At 34.8% G+C, this 21,520-nt stretch overlaps 3 protein-coding genes and 1 long non-coding RNA gene across 6 annotated transcripts; 2 read left to right on the forward strand and 2 right to left on the reverse strand.

The window, feature by feature from the left end:
• The first annotated feature begins 232 nt into the window (after nucleotides 1-232).
• On the forward strand, nucleotides 233-7,513 carry LOC6646290. 3 transcript variants are annotated; one of them, XM_023177786.2, is made up of 6 exons: nucleotides 233-349; nucleotides 5,708-6,121; nucleotides 6,289-6,424; nucleotides 6,490-6,715; nucleotides 6,782-6,881; nucleotides 7,184-7,513. In XM_023177786.2, exons 2-6 carry the CDS (start codon nucleotides 5,783-5,785, stop codon nucleotides 7,196-7,198), a joined length of 816 nt encoding a protein of 271 aa, XP_023033554.1. In that variant the 5' UTR covers nucleotides 233-349; nucleotides 5,708-5,782; the 3' UTR covers nucleotides 7,199-7,513. The 3 variants fall into 3 exon arrangements, with proteins under 3 accessions (XP_023033554.1, XP_023033551.2, XP_023033553.2); XM_023177783.2 differs by lacking the exons at nucleotides 233-349; nucleotides 6,289-6,424; nucleotides 6,490-6,715; nucleotides 6,782-6,881; nucleotides 7,184-7,513 and adding an exon at nucleotides 1,786-3,160 and having other exon boundaries at nucleotides 5,705-5,786; XM_023177785.2 differs by lacking the exons at nucleotides 233-349; nucleotides 6,289-6,424; nucleotides 6,490-6,715; nucleotides 6,782-6,881; nucleotides 7,184-7,513 and adding an exon at nucleotides 1,786-3,160 and having other exon boundaries at nucleotides 5,708-5,786.
• Nucleotides 7,514-10,204: 2,691 nt separating this feature from the next.
• LOC111519053 lies at nucleotides 10,205-11,960 on the reverse strand. The gene is made up of 2 exons (XM_023177793.2): nucleotides 11,720-11,960; nucleotides 10,205-11,658 (listed from the first exon to the last, which is right to left on the reverse strand). Exons 1-2 carry the CDS (start codon nucleotides 11,775-11,777, stop codon nucleotides 10,343-10,345), a joined length of 1,374 nt encoding a protein of 457 aa, XP_023033561.1. The 5' UTR covers nucleotides 11,778-11,960; the 3' UTR covers nucleotides 10,205-10,342.
• Nucleotides 11,961-12,880: 920 nt separating this feature from the next.
• On the reverse strand, nucleotides 12,881-18,892 carry LOC6646289 (dynein intermediate chain 2, ciliary). Its single transcript, XM_002068794.4, has 6 exons — nucleotides 18,586-18,892; nucleotides 14,719-15,387; nucleotides 14,227-14,659; nucleotides 14,091-14,168; nucleotides 13,220-14,033; nucleotides 12,881-13,164 (listed from the first exon to the last, which is right to left on the reverse strand). The coding sequence occupies exons 1-6, from the start codon at nucleotides 18,631-18,633 to the stop codon at nucleotides 12,981-12,983; spliced, it is 2,226 nt and encodes a 741-aa protein (XP_002068830.1). The 5' UTR covers nucleotides 18,634-18,892; the 3' UTR covers nucleotides 12,881-12,980.
• Nucleotides 13,667-14,292, forward strand: LOC124460141. Its single transcript, XR_006954086.1, has 2 exons — nucleotides 13,667-13,734; nucleotides 13,806-14,292. It is a non-coding gene; the product is annotated as an uncharacterized LOC124460141 (long non-coding RNA).
• Nucleotides 18,893-21,520: the final 2,628 nt, after the last annotated feature.

A 21,520-nucleotide genomic window follows, 5' to 3' on the forward strand; every position in this document is an offset into this window, starting at 1 on the left:
AGGCCAACAAAAAGCTCTCTTTTAGCTGCTCGAAAGAACACAAAACAGTTTTTTAATTCATAAAAATCCAACAGGCGAAAGAGAGTGAGAGAGAGAAAAGCCGCCAACAACGACAGGCGATGCCGCCAAAAAGCTTAGGCCCCAAGCAAACGCCGAGCTTTTTTTGTTGCTTCTACCGACGCTGCGACAGGTGTTGCCTGCCTCAGTCAGTCGCTCAAAGGACGAGCTCACTGCAGGTACGTAGTAGTTGCTCTGTTCCTTTGTTTCTTTGGGGTTCATGCTTTTAAAGTGGCATAAAGTCAAGTCAAATCAAGTCAAGTAAAGTGAACTTAAGTGAGTCAGAAGTCATGTAAGTGGCCAATTGCATTTGCCAATTCATTTGCATTCAAGTTGCCTGACACCTGGCAATCGAACCAGTGTCTTTCCATCTTCCCATCAATGGGCTTAATTACCTGAACTTATGTGTCATAATTAACAGTGCCAAAGCTAAATTAACTTTTAGCACTTTCCTTTGCCGTTTGCGGTCATGCTAATTCTGTGTGTGTGCGCGTGTGTGCGTGTGTGGGCGTGTCTTAACCTTAGCCTAAGCTTATCCAATTTCTTCACGCCCCATAATACGCTTAATGACCATTTATAGCATACTTTTAGGGGCATTTACTTTCAGAATACGAACACGAAGAACTCATCAAATTAACTTGCCAGCTATTTGTTTGATTTCAAATCCTAATCACACCTTTTAAGAGACATTTACTAAATGAAATCGACTATTATAAATTCTCAAATACTTTGCAAAGTCCACAATTTAGTTTACTTGACGGCAATCTATGTGAATTTAAATGCAAAAATTAATTGTTAATATATAAAAAGCAAAATATTTGTTGGAATTTCAGGTTACAACCTACTTGTTTCCTACCTGCAATTTCAATATATATTAATTATTTCTACCTAAGCTGATATATGTATATGTTATACATATTTTCAGATTGATGTGATGATGATTGAGAATTAAAAATATTTAAACCTTGCTTCAAGAATTATATTGCTCTATTTAAAAGTCTAATAAACGTGCCAATTTATTAGAAAATAACAATTTGCCAACATTTTTTTACTTAACTCAATTGATAAATTTTATTCCTGATTCACCCTCTTACATAAAGATCATTAATCATTTTAAGTTGTTATAATTATAAGAAACTTAAAGTACTTTGCAAAATATTGTTTAAACTTAAAAAAATTTAGAAACAGATTTTTCAGTTAACGTTATTGACATTCAAATTTATTGAACTATTTAGGTAGATTTTCGCATTGCATTTGTCTAAAGTATTTACATGACTTAATCAGAAGATAATGTATACGCTTCAAAATACATATACAAATAAATATATTTGACCTTTTGACTCCAACAGACTCGGTATCAGCAATGGCTTCAGAGTCAAGGCTATTATCTCTTACTCTCTATTTCTCTTCCACTCTCTTAATGTTAATGCAATCAATTGTTTTTTTTTTGTTTTTAGCTTTATAGCTTTTTATAGCTTATCTAAACTGATCCATTCAAAACATTAAAACATAATCCATCCACAAGATGTTCATATTTGTAACCAAATTGATACCTGGTTGTATCTCGCTAACACTTAAATCTTAAAGAGAAGAGAAGCGTTTCCAACTCTACTGAGTATATATAATATATATGACCGATCTTTATATCAACAGCCGAGCGAGAGAGGAACCTGATGTTATCTCTAATCAACGCTTTTATATAGAATGCACTGATATCAATAGGAGCATTGCTTGATTTCAGTTTGTTCTGTCCAGTCGCATTTGAATACAGTTCGCGATGAAATTAACGAATTCCGTATTAGTTTTAATTTTAAATACATATTTTGTTACTAATTTTATTGGCGGTGCTCAAGCGTCGGCATTAATTTGCTTTGAAATCGATGGGAAGATTGAAAATTATTCCTTTGAATCGACAGAAGTTTCATTCAAAAAAGCCCGTGACACTTTAAATCTCACATCCAGCGATGTGTTTCTAGACGAGGGACGTGTTCTTACTTCAAACAATGAACGCCGCAAATTAGTCAATACGGAAGAGTGTAATAAAGTGATTAACGAAAATCAAAAGGCCACAATCGCCATTCAGCTTAGTGATAATAAGCAACAAAAAACAATTACTCTACAAAACGATGCCAAATTGGATGCAGTGCGCGTTGAAGTAATGAAATCGTTGCCTGAACATTATAAAAATGCAAAATGTGCAGATTTGTATTTTGTTAATAAAAAAGGTTTCGAAGTGCTGAGAGCCGATGAGGCAGAAACACAATTCCAGAATATATTATCAGCCGATTCTACGATTACGTTAAAAAATAGATTCATTCAAAATCGAACAGAAGTGGCAGTCAAATGGCTTTTAGAGACATGGCAGATTCAAGTTAATTTGCGTTCATCACTTGGCGATTTGCGTTATTGGATCACTAAACCGCTGAACTGTCCGAATCTTAAGGAACCATTGAGTCTGCCCGATGAACCACTATTCAACACTAAGAACAAAGCAGACAGAACCAATTGGCTTGTCAGGGACAAACATGCTGCCCTTGAGGATATTCCAAAATACAAGAATGTGGATGCATCCGCCAGCGCACTGACGGCACCATACAACAGAGAAGAGGAACTGGCCATTGAATCCTACGTTTACACTACGCAATCTACCACCAATAGCAAGAGAATATACTACGTGGACGTTTTGGAAGCAGAAGAAACGTTTCTTGTTGGAACACAAACTAATGAATTCTCCGATAACCATTTGAAAGTTACAGTCATATCAATGGATACGGATGATAAAAAGATTTTACTTTTGAAAAATGGGCGCTCCACGAATCAGCGGTCTTTAGTCTGGGAAAACATTGTAATTGCAAGTAATAATACACGGGCAGAAATACAAGTGGAATTTATTAATCATCAGGATGATTATTTATACCTTTGCGAATTATTTGAACATCGTGCCAATTATGAGACTCACTCCTTAAATAGATTTGTGACAAAAAGTAAAATATGCAGTTTTGATTCTGTTGGAAGCTTGAAAAGCGCTAGTGCTTTGATCTTCAACAAGGAAACCGTTATAGTTAACGGTGAAGATATTTCAAAATACCGTAATGAAATTAGTGTGAGTATGACTCCCTATCAAAAATGGCATTATAATTGTTTTCAAGATCGACCGTTGCTATCTGTTGCACACAGCCCCCCTAGCATAGGATCAAATTTTATGACGCAAAACTCTTATAGTTTATTCAATATGTTTACGAATGTTGATGTACAGGAAAGCGAAATGACAATGGGCAATATTGCAAAAGGCGAATATCTAGGTGATGTTTCGGGTGGAGAAAGTTGCACACATACAAATAATGCATTTTCCAATAATAATAAGAGAAACCTATACTTCAATTTATTTATATTCAAATCAAAAGATTTCGCTAATCGAATTATGGAAGATATACCAAAGGCTTTTTAAAATTTCATGATGAAAAATATTATTTTATATATTTATCTATTTTCACGGTTAATAAAATTTATACCAGTTTCTTTTCTCAAATTTTGTTAAGCAAATCTATTTTTAGTTAACATTTTTTTAATTAGGTATTATACATCATATACATAATCGTAAAAAAAATTAAAAAAAAAACATGTTTAAACAAATTCTATCTTTGTGAAAAATTATTTTATATAGTGTTTTTTCTTTTTTGTTAAAGTAACAAACAATGTAATTCCCTTTCATTGAATATAAAACTGGATCACTTATTTAATATTATTTTCATTGTTATTATTTCGCTTCTAAATCAACAAAAATCAAAGACAGAAATACTCAATTTTACGAAAAGAAAGGACTCTGCAGTAGCAAGGTTCTCAAGGAGTCCTTGGTGAATTCATAATCGAATATTTTTTTGTTTTTTAGGCAACTCTCTGTGTTCTAGAAATTCGTCAACGAAAAAGATAAAAAAAAACCAACCATTTGTTTGAAATTTAATCCCGACTTTTGGTTTCTCAATAATTAAAAACAACTTTTAACGATTGTGCATATAAAGTTCTTTGTTTTGAAATAAACTTGACCCTCTAAACAAGAAGTAAAACTTCAATTGGGCTATCAAATATGACGCTTTTCTTCCAGCTGCTCTATATTGATGCCTTTTCCGATTACTTCTCTTTACCTTGTGCAAACTTTGAACAAAATTGGAAATGAGAAAAAAAAAACCAAAAGGAAAACTTTTTGCTTGCCAATTTCCACATAATGACCATGAACTTAGTCCGATTGCGAGAGATATGGAAGTTGAAAACTGACTAATTGCCAATTTTGTGCCCGAATTCAAGGAGAAGTTATCTTAAAATAGAAGAGCAATTAATATGGCTAATAGCTTGGCCATTTTGGCGAGATAAGAAGAAGCCGTTCATTAGATACGTTTCCAATTGGACAAAATGAAATGAATTACTTGCCGCGCGTTACCTTAACTTGTCTTGCCTTTGCCTACCTAACTTTCGAGCAAAAGCAAAAGGTTAATGGGTCAAAGCGAGAATATCAATTACATCCCCCGCCAAGAGAAAAGCGGGTAAGTGAGGACATTTTGTAGCAACAGTTGTTTGCTTTGATGTTGAAATGTAATTAGTTGAGATTTGATAAAGGTCTTGGACCTCTTTTGCCTTAGAGTTGGCTAATTGTAATTAGCTTCCCTCAAAGTTATGTCAAAAGTTTGACAAGCCTTCCCAAAAAAAACGAAAAAAAACATCAACAAAATGTACAAAAAGCAATTAAAGCAATGCTAAAAGCACAGTAGAAGAAGGACTCCTTTCGAGCTCATTTGTTTACAGGACTGACGACGCCTCTCATTAATGAAATTGACTTCCCACGACAAGTCTCAGGGCAGGCCAAGTAAAGTCAAGGCGTTTCCCCCAAAGCCAAGAAGATACTTTCACTGACAAATATAAATACCACACACACAATTCTGTCAACAAAACTATATTTAACCTTAACCACCAAGCCAAAACCAAAAAAGAAACAAAAGAGGGAAAAGTGAAAATGGGTTTTTGTTTTACTTTCTTCTCTCTCTCTCCCTCTTTCACTCTCTCTCTCTCCCTCTCACTTTTTGAACTAAAGTTAGAACCAAGGCTAAAAAGCAGGTGCACTTAAGTTTACTAGCAACTGCAGCTGTTCCCAGCCAAAAGAAATGTTTATCTAAATGGATGAATAAATAATTATATTTTATGGAATGTTCATATTGAAAAGTTGGACCCACAAATCCCATATAAGTATGCTATACAAAGTTGCCCTTTGATGTATGCTACAACACATTGAAATCACAATTTCCTCTCCACACGAGCACACACACACGCATACACAAGCAGTTGCTTATATATGTATCCTGTTGGCAATAAAAAGCCTGTAGTAATGCAGAAGCATAAATTAAGTCACAACCGGTAATAATACTAAAAGCCAAAACCGACAATTTTAATGACCTGTCGAGGCCAGAAGAACAAAATGATAGCGCATAGAGCGATGTAGGCAGTCAGTCAGTCAGGATATTGCCTGCCGCCGGTCCTTTATAGTCATCGTTGTTGACGGCACAACGCATTTCACTCAAATGGCGGCTGTCAAGCGATGTTTTAATTAAGTCTATATATGGTTTCATTTTTCAACGATTTTCCAACCATTTTCATCCAGCAGCAGCAACAGCAACAACAAGGACCTTGGCCAACGGCAATGTGGTGCTAGGTGCTGGCTCTATTAACGTGGTGCAAAATGAGAAGCATTCCGATGTGGGCAGCCATTTGGCTGCTCTTCGGTTTGGTCCTGCAGCTGAAGGATGCAAGCGCCACATCCGCCTACTCTTCTTTCTCTTCCTCCAGCTTGAACTTGCCCTTGGCTTGGCAGCAGCAGCAGCAGCGTAACCAATTTGGACGGAATTCGCGGAATTTCTTACGTCGTTCTGGCTCATCATCATCTTCCTCTCTAGCTGATGCAGCGGCAGGTGGCGGCGGAGGCGGCGATGCGGTAAATCTTATGGCAAATGGCTACAATGAGTACAGTCAACTATTCGAGGACCGTCAAGCTAGACAACAGCAAAAGCAACAACAACAGGTGAGATGAAATGGAAAATAAAAAACAATTTTGTGATAATAATTAAATAGAGTGGTCTCAATTCGTTAGGTTTGTTAAGGAAAAAGTTCAAAGTTCATTAGGCAGCAAACGTTGCGTATGTTGAATAAATTACTTATACGCACTGTTGTTTCGAAACCTAATTGCAGCTGCGTCAGCAACAACAGCAAACCGAAGTCTATGGCATCGTAGAACCGCTAATTGAGGACACACCCTGTGCGGACCGTGCCTGTCTGGTGAATGATGACTGCTGTCCCACTGGCGTCTGTGTCAACACATATGGAGGTAAGGCAAAACAAAAACAACGAAGTGAAAACCCACCATCATAAATTGCATTTGCATTCGTGCAGAGGGCAAATGCGTTTATGTCTTTGGACGCAAGCGTGATGATGATCAATGTCAGCGTCATTCGGATTGTCCAACCGGCAGTTTATGCACATTATCTAACCAAGAGGAGGCCGGAGGCGGAGCCATTTGGCATTGCGAGGCGTCCTTGATGCAGGAATTGTTTGGCATAAAGCAAAAACATTCACTGGGCAGTGAATGCACCAGCAGCAGCGATTGTCAACTTAACATGTGAGTGCAAGAGAAGGGCGAACCAGTCAATCAAATGTCAATTTCTTTTTTTTCGGTTTTTTGCAGCGGAATGTGCTGCCAACAGCAGAGATTGCATCATCGTGCCATGACCAAGCTAAGTTGTGGCTATTTTCGGGATGCCTTCGATTGCATTGATATGGCCGAGGTAAAGTGCAAAGCATAAACCTAAAGGCTCATCTTTGCCCCCCAAAGTATGCAATAAAAAGTCGAGAAATTACTTATTTAAAACAAGTCTTTTCGCAAGACTTGTGGATAAAGAAAAATATTTATAAAGCGAACATTGTTGATATACCAAAAAATAAAAAGGCGTGCAAAATGTTATACAATGAATAATTTCTCAGCCTATTGCATACTTTTAGGGGCAATGTACACATGATTTTTGAGTACTATATCCGAAAAAGAAAGTTTTAAATGCAGTTTAAATCAAGAACTTTCCTTTCTTTTCAGCATCGAAACATCTGAAGGACAACAGACAAAAAAAAAACATATCAAATGTTACATATATACACAATATATATAAAAAAAACATCTTTTTAAATATTGAATACTGAGAATACATATCAATTTCTTCAAGAATAATCATTAATTAAAGATATTTACATAAAATATTCCACAACTAATTATAATATTTAATCAAAAAGAAAACAAAAACAAAGAATCTTAATGTGTTTATAGAAACCAAGTAAACCCCTAAAAAAAATAATACTGACTGAGGCATTCAATGTTATTCAAAATAAAAATAAAAAAAAAAACAGCAAGTATTAACAGATATATATATATATACATATATAACGCATTTTATTCCAATCTTAATGTGTACAATTGTTATTATTAAAACGAAATAAAACCAATTAAAGCACAAAAACAAAAAAAAATTGGTTTTCATTATCAAACATTTTATCAGTTTTTGCTTTACATTCAATGAAGAAAAAAACCAAACGAATAAAAATCAAGTCAAGTCACAACAAATAGAAAATCTTAAATTATATTTGAAAATAAAATGTAAAATTTAAAATCAAAATAAATGTATAACAAAATGCACAACAAAAGTGCTGAAGGGCTAAACAGCTCAGAAAACCAACATACAACATGTTTTTCTTCATCAAGGTGACAATAAAAAGGGTTCAATGAGGTTGCGAAAACAAAACCTCTTAAAGTTATAAACGGACAAGCATTAGATTGGAACAGATTAGTTCAACTACATAAGGAGCCTTTGGTTTTCAAAACAGAATTGTCAAGCAATATGACTATTCATAACTATTCAAATTTTAATGTTCAACACATCTGCATCAACAGGTGTTCAAAGTCATTTGATCTTACACTCAAATGCAGGCCCGGACTGGCCCACCGGGCAACCGGGCAAATGCCCGGTGGGCCCTCAAGGTAGGGAGCCCCTTTTGATGAAATTTCATATAGTAGAGTAGCAGTTTTTAGTCACTAGGGAACTTCGTACGAGGTTCCCACTAAGAATCATTTTTGTACCATAATAAATCGATGGGCGCTGGGGCCCATGTCGTTCACAGGCTCTGTTAGACATTCGATTTTCAGGCATTGTTTTCCAAAGCGAAGAAGTATTATCTAGCAGAGGACTTAATTTATTTTTACTTTGTTTTAATACACAAGGTTCCTAGTAAAATACGCACAAAAAGAAAAGGTTACCGGGTGAGAAAAACCGTGATGAACCAATCGATGAACCTCAATAAAAATGTATGGTATTTCACAATGTCATTATTTGTGCAATCATATCACGGTTCACGGAACATGGAAAACTAGCAGCAGATTTCTCATGCCTCGACCCGAAAAATTTTCCTCATATCGTAGCTGTTTCTTGCATTGAAAGATCATTTTCCAAGTTAAAATATGTCAAAAACAGATTGAGAAGCTGTTTGACGCAAAAGCATTTAGAGACTTTCTTGCTTATGGCAGTTGAAAAAAAAAACTTGAATCAAATTGAAGGTGAACGAATTATTAACGCCTTATCCTTACGGAGCAATTTACTTGAAAAGCTTTTGACTGTTTGATGTGTTAGTGTTAAAATCTAGTAAAATTACGCCTTACGTAGAAGCGCTTTGTTAAAAAAAAAATTGGCAAATAAAAATGTTTGTTTATTTGTAAGAAGTCGTTTTTGTTTTATTCACATAAACGATCATACTTTATGTAAAACCCAAAAAAGCATATAGTATAGGGGGCCCTTCAACTTGTGCCCGGTGGGCCCTTAGAGTCCCAGTCCGGGCCTGCTCAAATGTATTCAATTAGTTTTTGCATCGTTTGAATGTTAGGCAACTGAGTCTTTCGTCAGTTAACTAATCCACTCGAACTCGATTTTCATTGTCATTATATTCATTTTGATCAGCGCAAACTCAAATTAACTTTTCTGTCTGTCTAATAGATATTTAAAAAAGATCTAATAGAATATTGCCCCTTAATGATAACAATCTATCTATAAAATTACGGCTTATATCCCGTCGAATTTTTGTTGATAAACACCGTTTAAATCCTTCTACTATGAATACCATCTTTGATTTGTTTCTAGAATAATGGCATGATGACAAGACAAATTAACAATAATTGTTAATAATTTATCTCGTTGGATTACAACCTTTTTGCAATTTAAGTTAGACCTTGCATTTAGCCGGCTCGAGGCCAATCTTCTAGATGAAAATTATTTCAAGAGCAACAAAAAAGGTAAAAAGGTTGTCTGTATAGCTATTCTACGGTACAATTTACCGTGTATGAAATAATAGAGCTTGAAAGCTCTTAGCGAAAGCTCTTACGTTAATTTTTCATAGCGCCGACGCGTATGCACAAAAAGGTCTCTGATCTTTTCTCGCTTCATTTAGTTGTAATTTCCAAATAGTTTTAGCGTTGAAGACATGAAATGCCTATTGCAATTCTGGAGTTCTTAAGTAAAGTCTGTGACGATAGAACTTGGTAGTTCTTCAAATAGCTATACAGACATGGTGCTCACCTTTTTGTGTTGCCTTTGAAATAATCTTCGTTTGGAAGACCTCAAAACGGTTTTTTAATAAATTTAATTTTTTTTTTTTTTGAGAATTTTGTTATTTTAAACCAAATTCTGTATTTTCCAAAGGTTTTTAAAAATAACAGTTTTGGAAATACATAATTTTGCGTTACCTAATAAAGAAAATAGGATAAAGCAGCCATATATTATTGCATTGGCAACGGCTGGCAATTAAAATATGAAAGTTGCTACGCCCCCATATCAGAACATGGATAAGAACCGTGGTTTACTTTTGAAAAGGGGAAAAACTCAGCGATAAGGCATTTAAATAACAAATAAAACACAGAGCCCCAAAGCTTATCAGCATCCACAGTCAAACAAAATGTTTTCAATTCAGTACTTTTTCGCATTTCGTACTTTTTAACATTCCTCGTGCAAAAAATTGCAGATTTTTCAATTAGTATTCATCTTCTAGAATCTAAGATGATTTGCAATTCTATCACATCTGATATTTAATACCTCTCAAGTCGTTGAGATTTTATTATAATCTTATTATATATCTATTTACATATATATTATAAATAGATTTTGAGATTTCGAAAATATAATAATATATTAATAAATAGTTAATAAAGTTAGTTTTATTAAAACGGTATAACGTAGTCGGACCACAAATCGTTGACGTATTCAACCATATTAATGTTAGGTTGTAGCTCCCTAATCCTTGAATTATCTCCGTAGGTAACAATCAAACGTCTAATTTCGCCCATTAGATGGGCATCTTTTTTAAAGAAAATCTTACAAGTTGGAATAATGTTTTTCGCTGAAATTATTGTCCATTTTTGGTCGTTATCCAAATTATGCTTGAAAGACTCGACATCGTTTGCTCCCTTCACTGTGGAAGTGACATGTTCAATTTCAGTGAATTCTGAGTTATCTTGCTTAGATATAACAACATTTCCACCCAATTTATTCCATTGGGTACCCAATTTTGCTTCCACATTATCAAGCTTATTCTCGTCAGTGTCATCTGATTCGAAACCGAAGAAACTAATGATTGCATTCCATATGTCTTTGAAGAATTGTAGAAACTTATCAATGCCACTCATTTCCTCAGAGCCTTCATTTTCATTTGAGACTGTACTGACATCCAAGCGTCCACCAAGATCAAAGTGATTTGTGAAATACCAACCAAATTTGTTTAATACTTTGATAATTTCTTTGGTTCGATTTAAATTAGATAGATTTTGCATATTGGCAGCCGCATAGATTTTATCGCGAAAGTCCCGACTTAATTCAATTTTATCCTTGTCAATAAGTATTTCAGTTTTCTTACTTATAAGAGATACCACATCAAAACGAGCATTATATTTGGATTTCGATCCGTTATTTAGATGATTGTCGTATTTTGCATCTAGAATAAGAGTAGAAATTGTATCCAAAAAATCTTTATTCCCATGTGCTTTAATAGTTTGTCTTATTAAAGAAACTTCATCTCTTTGTTCCACTATGGGTTGGTAGCTTTTGTCGAAAGTGATGGGCGACATGTCAGTCACTTTAAAAAGCAAAGACTGTTCATCATAGATAAGCCCGTTCAGAAATCTTTCTGCAAGTATTTGCACCGAAGTGGACATTGCGCCAACATATAAAGTGTATTGAACTTTACTCGTATCTTCCTCAGAAGAGACGTCAATCACTTCACAGACTGGTGTGTCCATGGGAACAGACGCAAAATGTTTATCATTCGCCAACTTCACCGAAGCACTATGTGAACTCAATAATATATTCTTTGCCTCTTGAAGGTAACTCAAAAATTGATCAACAGTTTGGTCTTCTACCTCTGTGACATTCATATATAGATCCGATTTCAAGTCAGCTCGACCCAAATCACGAATGGAAAGCATAAAGTTTGACGACTTTATAAGTGAACAATATTTTAAAGGTTCAGCAGTCACATCATCTAAAAAAAAATTAATGATTTTAATAAAAAATAAGCAATTTGTTAATTAAAATATACTTACATTGAATAGAAGATATTAGTAAAGTTAGAGTTAGTAAAAAACCATATATAGAATACATTTTGTTGTATAGATTGTAGGTGTATTTAGGAGTCTGAGACTAGACTGTTCGTTTTTTATTCAATGCACTGTGTTCGTGTAAGCAGCTGCAATAAATTACATGAAACGCAATAAAGGGAATGCAAAATAATTGACAGCACAAAGAGATGATGCCAGAATATTAGTCATCGGTTGACTATATTATATTATTCACAATTCCATTATTGAAACTGATTGTTCTTGTTTAAAAAAGGGGGTTTCCTTTTAACCGATTCACAATTATTCATTTGCTACCAACTAAGAATTGAAACCACAAACATGAACTAATTAACACCACAGACGAAGTCATGGGATAACCTTCCTTTAATTTTATCAGATAAAATTATTTGCTAACTTTCAATTCAAATTTTATGTAGCGTAGTGACTCAAATCACGGTGCTGAAATTGTATAATGGCTTGCTTATCCATTTTTAAAGGCACTGACGGGAGTGTACTTGTTCCGTAGAAACAATAACAAATAAGAAATAATAACAAATAGGTTTCATATCGATATAAATATCGATAACATTTTTAGCTGCAAAATATCGATAGCTAAATCTTTTAAGCGTTGCCAGATGCCATATTCCGAGCACAGCTGATAAAACAATACGCAGACTATTTCAAAACAAAGACAAAAAAAATCCCCGACTTAAATATATTCTGATGGCAATACAAAGCAAGATAATGTTTTTTCTTGCACATGAGCCAACCGGTTTTCCAGTTGTACTTAAACTGTAGCATAAGCTTAGCCAATCCAGCGAACAAAATTGGTAGTCTATTCTCAGAGACACATGCATCCCAAATTTAAAAAACAAGTGTTTCCTATTTAAGTAAATATAAGATCCGGGATTTGAATTTTTTTGGGACGCATTGTGAAAATCCATTGCATAGACTCTACTAAATGGGTACAAATATTAAGGAAAGATACAAATTTTGCCAACTTTCTAACTTACTTTTTTACTCACACACACACACACACTCGCACTTTTCAAATTACCGCGATTAAACTCACCAATACACCAATTAATGAGATTGATATTTTTACACTTTTCTAAAGATTTCACAAATAACTATAATAATTAATGCTACATTTTTAATGTACATACATTTAATCATAATAGGTTTATTATATATAGCAAATACTTCGATATTATTAATATATATATAATACAATTATCATTGATGCTCAGCTGCGGACTGTGGTGGCTGTATCTGGCTCAATATTACCCTCGGGCAACTCCCTGACCAAGGATAAAAGCTTCTCCAGCTTGGATATTTGCAAAGTGGTCTGATCCAAATACAATTGCTTCTTAGGCGGCTTGACCATGACACGCAAATTAGGCGATAACTTCAAGGAAGTGGTTACACCCCTGCAAAAAGATGGCTTAAGTGGGTTCGTGACAGGATTAACATGTTAACACTTACTTTTCATCTCCCACGACTATAAAGTGCAATTTTTCATTAAAGGCCAGACGTGTAAGCTTATTCTTACGTTTGGGAACCACAGCCTGAATGCAAATGGCCTTATACTTGTTCACATTCAAATCAAAGACATGCACTTTCCCCTCGGTGGTCACGGCAGCAAATACGGTGCTGGAATATGGAGCCCATTTAACATCGCCCACCGCTGAACCCAAATCGAATATGAAGAGAGGATCAGCCCTCATGTCCTCCCAGACCTTAACACGCCAATCTCCACCGCAAGAGACGAAAATGTTCGAATTGAAACGATTGAAATCGATGCGATAAACAGACATATTATGAGCATTATAGGTCATCAAATACTTGGAACTGAAGGCTGTGCTACATTTGTAGATGTAGCCACATTCGGTGCCCACTAGAAAGATCTTGGGATCGACCGGATGGAATTTCATGCAGCAGCCGCCACTCTTAAGACTGACCTTTGTGCCATCAGGACCATCGACTAGGCCATCTTCCAGGTACAATGTAATTATTGTGGTTACCCACAATTTGTTTTGCATTAGAATCCAATTAAACACTCTTCCATCAGATGATACGGAATAGAAGTTAATCTCGCCATCGGTCATATCAGGACCCCATTTGAGTTGCCAAACGCATTCGCCATGCTTACAATTGACACCTCGGGAGACATATAAAGGCTGTTTGCAATCACCACGCAAATTATAGACAGCAACATTGCCATCATAGAGGCCAATTACAACCAGAAATGGATAAGTAGGATGTATATCACAGCACATGACGCCGCAATCAGTTTGAACTAAGGCGAGAAGTCATTTAGAACCTAACCAAGAGATTATCCCGCAGCTCTACTCACTTATGTAATCCGGGAATGACGGATTCTTCACCGTGAATAGACAAAGATAACCCTCATTTGTCTGTTTCATAAAGTCATCTGCCAAGTAGATGAATATAAAGATATCTCCTCTAAATAACAATTTTTCACTACTTACGTGAACCAAAACAAACGGCAAATAGATCATAGTAACTTGGATTAAACAATATATCGGTGACACTCATCTTTTTGGTCTTTTCATATTGAAATTTCCATAGGGGCAATAGATTACCCTCACCCTCACGAAACTCATCGGCCGGATCTTCCCAATAGCGATAATCATTGGCAATATCATCATAGATATTCTGATTGATCATACGTTCCAGGATTTGCCAGCATTTCAAATATTTCTTATTCAATTGCTCGGCCATGGCGGACTTGTCCTTAAATTTCTTTTGACGCATTCCCCGTTTGACAATACGCGCATCGTCGCGTCGATTATCCTTCTGTTGTTCCTCGAAATCGGCCAAATACGAATCATAGATAACCCATTGAAGGACATTTGCTCCAAATTGTGAACGTGGCGGTGGAATGGTTTGGGTATCCACGCTCTAAAACAAAAGAAAATTAACTTTAAGAGGGAGAAATTAGTCTGGTTTTTGCCACTTACTCGCTTGGGGTAAGTAAAGGTCAGAGCGGCACGTTCACAATAATTAAATTGATTGATTAACTTGCGTTTCTTGCTAGTTGTTGCTGCCGCTGGCTGAGCCTCACTTGGCTCATCATCATCCGGACCAGCTGCCTCGCCATCTTCTTCACCATCGACACCTGATTTGCCGCCAGCTTCGTCCTCCTCCTCTTCTCCTTCCTCTTCCTCGCCACCAAGAGCTTTATCCTCCATTTTATCCTCATCATCGGCCTCACCTTCTTCACCTTCTTCCCCCTCACCCAATTCGGCATCACGTTGCTCGACCAACGAATAATTGGGCATAGGCAATGGATAGGCAACATCATCAGTTTCCTCTGCCTGACGACGTGCCTCCTCCGAGTCCACATGCAACGAATTACCCGGAAAACTTATCAAAGTCACCGTATTCCCAGGCAACGGAGCTGGCACAAATTCACCCTCTTTGAAACTAAACACCACCAAATTATGCACCACATTCGTATTGGTCGGTGTCAGCACTTTTGTCACCTCCTCGGCCAATTCGGCCTCAGTTAGATCCAATTGATCATCCGGTTTTAGCAATTGTCGTGACTTCATCCAGGCATCAAAATCATCAGCATCTCCCCCTCCGCCGCCACCACCGCCATCGCCCTTGCTCTTGGACGTGCGTATCTACAAATATGTATATATATCCAAAAGTCATTAACCAAATCCAACTCATCGGACACACAAACAACTCAAAGAGGTGCATCGATTATTATTATTATTATTAACACAAAGCTGAGGGAGGCGAATTTAGATAACAAGAACTTGACTTACCTTTATCATATCGAATGTTAAATTGTGCATTGATAATTTGATATTGGAATAACAACTAAAATTAGATTAGGTTAGGCATTTGAAGAGGCTTTTGGACAGGGGGGCGGGGAAAGAGTAGGATTATAAGTATAGAAATTAATCATGCAACATGCAACAGAGTAAATCTTTCTCTCCATTTATCCATAGAACAGATCACTTTCAGTTACCTCCTGCTGTGTATCGTCGGATTCCTCTTCAGATTCCATGCAGCTGGCAGCTGACATTTTGCTATCGACTTTAGTTTTGTGGTCTCAACTGTACCTAAAAACTACACACTACACCCACAAACACACACACACTCGCACACACATCTACAGAACGGCGGCTACTACTAGTTGTTGTATTTACAAGTATATATATAAGATGTTTATGTATAGAGAGAAAATACGTTTTAAATATTTACAATGAGTTTTAAAATTTTATACTGATATTTACATAATGCTCTCTACATGCACTTACACACACACCCCTAAAAGTAATATGTAATAACACTCCACTAATAAGAAATTTGCTTTCAAAATTGAATTTCTCGACATTTTATATTACATATCTCATATTTCAGATAAAGCCAAATTGAGTCTGTATTACCGCAAAGACCTCTTTTTCTTAAATCATCATAAATTTCAACGAGTTAAAAGATGAGCCTCTAAAGGATTGCAACATATTGCTTTAAAAGTCGCAGATAAGCTTCTAGAAACTGAGTTTTATACATTTTTAAAATCAAATTTCTATTTAGAGTGTCATTACCGATGATGCACAGTGACTCATTTGCTGAAATCTTATCCATCTATCCGTTTAAAAGCCAAGAACTTATTAATTGATTAAAAATCGTAATCTTTTACTTTTTGAAAAATCTAGTGTAATTACAGATCTGTCGCTGTTGCTTAGCCACAACTTCTAATACCTTTTCCCTGAAATATATTATCCAATCCCGAAAAAAATTTTGCTTGGTTAATTCTTTTGTGACCAGATGCCAGATCAATATTAGACATTTTAATACACTCGGTCAGATCAGTGGCGGATTTAAAACTATTCTTTGTTGATAATCCGAATCGATTTCAAGTAAAAGAAAAATTTGGAATTCTTTTTTTTTTTTTATTTGCGTTGGAAAACTTTCTCTGATTTTATTCTAAATAAACTTTATTTTCCAAAAAGTTTCTTTAATTTATGTTATTAGTAGACGTTTCTTTTTTAGTTTAATTTTCTTAATCCTAGAAAGTTAAGTTAAGTTATTTTTCTGTACGTTTTAGCCATTGTCTTTTGTTTTAAAGACGATCAATTGAAAAACGGTTATGAATTAAAAAATGTTCTGCGTTTTAAGCCTGGCGATATCTTTGAATCCGCCTATACGATCGTTTCCATTTTATTTTAGCATTTTCTTAGAGATATGTATTCTTGTAGCATTTCAATGAAGGATTAATTTTTATAAAATTTATTACAACCAATTATTTTTACTCCATTTATCCATCGCGTGAATGAATTTAAATGACCTTGTATTCTTAATTTGGCTCTATTTAAACTTCTTAAACTCATTATTGATTAATAGGAACACTTTCTTTACAAAATTTACCTTATTAAGCCCCTCAAATGTCTATGTAGGCCCTAACCTGATTTTTAAAAACAGAACATTTAGATTGCCTCACAAAAAAAAAAGATAAGCCAAAGTATATTTTTGTTATTTCATTGTTTTTTTTAATTTGCAGAAACTTAATGACTTTACGGCCTTCTCTTCTGGCCATTTCAAACCTTCAACAAATGAGCCACTGGGCAAGAATTAATTCATTTAAAATAAAAATGATATTTACATATTTACACAATCGCACTTACAAATTACAAAATGCAGTACTACTTGCGTTCTAAATTCTAAAGGAAAAACTGCTGCTAAACAAGGGGAAGGATTACAGGATGCAGAATATACAATTGGTCAATATACCGCCATGGCTTTGTTAGCAAGTTTCCACATCTTAAAAACAAAATAGCTAAAAAAAATACAAGACACACAAAATCCCGAGTGAAAATATGTAGTAAAAATACTTGAGAGAGTTAAGTAAGTAGTAATAGGTCGCTTTTTGCCGTCTAAAAACTCTCGTGCGAACGCTAGGCTAAACGTAGACCAACTAAAATCTGTGGCAAGGAATTGCAAACAATTTAAACCAAAAAACTTTGTTGACTGTTGATGACGTCTGCCACCATCATGTCAGCGGCCTCTTCAGAGCCAAAGAATGGATGGAATAAACTTTTTCTACTTCCGCCTGACGTCTGCCGCAGCAGGTAAAAAAAAGGGCAGGTAAAGAGGTTCATATTGATATATTAGGCGACTCTATCTTAAGGTGGGGTGAAAAAATAAACAAATTACACACAACTCCATTAAGTGAGATCCCAAACCCAATTCATGCACACTTCTGTGTGCGGAATTAAGTTACTTACATAGCAAATCAATGAGAAAATTTCGAGTTTTAATACGCTTTACGCGCGTTTAGGAAAGGTGAGCCTAAAGCCATATACGTGAGAGTGATTTATTGACTGGTTTATTGCGTCGATTGTGATGGGCCTTCGACACCCTCTAGAGAGGTAAGAGAGGCACCAGCAGCAGCAACAGCAACTCGATTATCGAGACAGAGACAGAGCCTGGCCCAAATTCAAAGAAATAACTAAAATATATATAGTAAATTGGTAGCTGTAACTACATTGCACCGTTGCCAGTGATCCATGGCACGCACATGCTGCCCCGTCTGCCCACTCCCCCTTCTCTGTGATTTCTGGCGGAAATTGCAAATTATGTTTCGTGACAAAGTTCCATTCTGAAATTTTTTTCCGGAGCGCAAAAACTTATTAAAAAGTAATCGCAAATTTTTCAAAAACTCTACAAAAATAGAAACGTGCAAAAGCGACGAAGGACATGGACATGGATGTGGACGTGGCAAGGATTCAGTTTAGTTGTGACTCTCGAGGCGTTCGCATGGATCTTCCAAGCTATTTTTTTGCCCTGTGTGTTTGTTTTGGTGTACTTACCTTTCCTCTGTTCTGTTTGCCATCGCCTTTGTTCTTCGTATCCGGCATAATGTCTGCTTTTGCTCCACTTCCGCTTTCACTTGGGGTCCAAGTTGTTTGTTTTTGTGTATATCTTTTAGTTTAGTTATTGTTCAATTTCCTTGCCGTCTGGATTCGTTTTGAATTTTTGTTTAGTAACTCATTCTCCTGTAAAAATAAATGTAACTTAATAATTTTCTGTTTTGTCGTTGATGGTTTTTGGGGCTGTGTTTGCTGCGTTTTCGACAAAAGTCAAACTTTACGTAATATTAGAAACTAAATAGACAAAAAATCAAATGATACGAATTTTGCCATTTTGCCTGCTTTGACTTTGTTTGTTTGAGTTTCTATAGAGACATACGCACTAAATCATATATTTTGTTTTTTTTTTTTTTGTTTTGCCATTTGCATATCGATTGTTTTTGCATTAGAAATAGATGCTTGAATGCGGCCCAAATGACTCAAAAAGTCTGTTAATTTTTACAAATTCCCTGGAACTTCCCTTGCTTGTATAACAGAGTGTTTAATTACTTATTAAGCAAAATTGAAGAACATGTGTACAGCTTTTTCTTAAGGTCATCAAAAGTAAATGAACAACAAGAAGAGGAGTCTAGGAAGAACTGAATTAAGAGACCTTCTTTTGACTCATTAGAATCAGCCAACTTGTCATATAAGAAACTATAGAAAAAGTCATATAAGAAACTGTAAAAAAGTATAAAAAAGTTAAAATTTTAAAAATTTCAGTTTGGTGTTCCCCCTAAACTCATGCCTTAAAGGTTTTGTTTAGTTAGGATTAGTGTTTTTTGACTATTCAATGATCTAAGACCGCTAAACAACCGCTTGTAAAAATTGGGAGCGCAATACTTTTATATTTAAATAAAACCGATCATTAATCAAATCTCATAATTGGAAGATATCATTGAATATAATTTGTTCGCTTCATATTTAATTTTTTTTTTTAAAAGAACTTTGTTTAATATTAGTAATTTTGTCATATTTGAGAGAGTGAATATGTTGACTTGTTTATTCAGTACCTCATATCTTTAGTACAAAATGCAAATCGTTCGATTAATGTTATACATCCTTTTCACAACAGTATAGCGTGTGATCTGGGACATCAGAAAACGATAATAAAATGATAAGTCAATGAGTCAAATAAACAAGTGAAAAAAAAAATGATTTGTTATCCACAATCGTTTCCATTATCCCCGACGGAACTACATTTTAGTATTTATTGCTTCATCAGGGGGAAACTCCACCTACGTCGGGGTTCGAACTCCAGAACAACAGAATTGTAGATTTAGTAGGTCTTCACTGAGCCACCGACAACATAGTGATTGAGTAAGTGAACGTATTCACTCTTTAAAAAGTGAGTCAATGAGTCAAGTTTTTCATTAAATGAGTCGCTTAGCCCAACACTAGTATCCATCAGTTCTTGTTTATTTGATTCGGTTCAGAACTCTAAAATATGAAAAACTGTTTTCTAGAACCCAATAAATACTTAAACATCAAATTGCTAGAAAGAGTAAAAATAAATTGACAATTATTGTCACTTTATCCCGTTTTTCTTTTACAAATATTTGTTTGCTTTTTTTTTTGTTTTCAATTTTTATTTAAAGTGCCAGTAAAAACGCAGCTTAAAGCTAAAAGTTAGACTCTGTTTACACTTTTAACGCATTTTTGTTTTTGTTTTGTCAACAGTACACGCCCAGACGTACATACATACATATATATATATATACTATATATATTACTGATTACATCATTAATTATGCCTTCAATCATACACATACATACATAAATCATTCCAAAAATCATCAATTTCATTCATATTACACTATGTATATATGTATATATACACATTTATATATATATATATTTCGATCCCTCTTAATCGTTCTCTTTCTTTCTCTCTCTCTCTGTTTTTCTAGCACACACTTTTAGTTTTTGTTTTTTAAATAGTTTTTGTTATTGAGCCGAACAAATTGAATATTTTCATATATCAAGTATTCATTTCTTTGCTTTTTCGACAAACAACCAATCAAATTGTCATTGTGTGTGTGTTTTTCTGTGTACATTTTTCGCTTATGTTTAGCTAGCAAATTATAATATAATTTATCATTTCAAGTCTTTGTTGAATAATTGAATTAAGAGGGGTTGGGGTAGGGCGGGACTTTTTGATATATATGAATGTAATGTAAATTGATAAGCAAAAAAATATTTCTTGTTTGCTTTTTTTTGACTTCTATAAACTATTTACACAATTTTACAATTACAGGAATTACACAATATATAAAAACTAAATGTAAAGGTATATATATATATATATATATATCTATTTGTAGGTATACAATATATTTAAATCGATTGAACGATTGTACAGGAAATTTTATGGAATAAACTTAGTTTGATAAAACACATTTTCGCAATTGCCTAAATTAATAGGAAATCAAATTTCGTCATAGGCCAAAAAATATATATAAACAATTTTTCGTATTTTTTTTCTTTTTGTTTAACAATCGATATTATCAGATTTTCTTCTTTTCACTTATACCAAATACAATTGTAATTATAATTAGAATTAATGTAAATGCTTAGATTGGATGTAAATTAATATGTATGCATGTTAATCTCTCAGCGTTTATGTGTGCAAATGTGTGTGTGTGTGTGTGTTGGTTTATGGAAACATATTTGTTTATTGCAGAGTTTTGAGGTTTTAGTTAAAGATTAGAATTTTGTTGCACTTTTATGGCAATTTGTTGATGAGAGTGAGTATGTGTGTGTATGGGTATGAGTGGTTTGGTGTGTGTGTGTGTGTGTATGTAATACATTTAGTTTAACCAAGACAAAAAATCACACACAAATATACAAATATTTTCTTTTATACTGACTTAAATTAGTTGTAAAATGTTTCAAA

Source organism: Drosophila willistoni (genome assembly GCF_018902025.1).
Source record: "Drosophila willistoni isolate 14030-0811.24 chromosome 2L unlocalized genomic scaffold, UCI_dwil_1.1 Seg72.1, whole genome shotgun sequence".
Taxonomy (NCBI): Eukaryota; Metazoa; Arthropoda; class Insecta; order Diptera; family Drosophilidae; genus Drosophila; species Drosophila willistoni.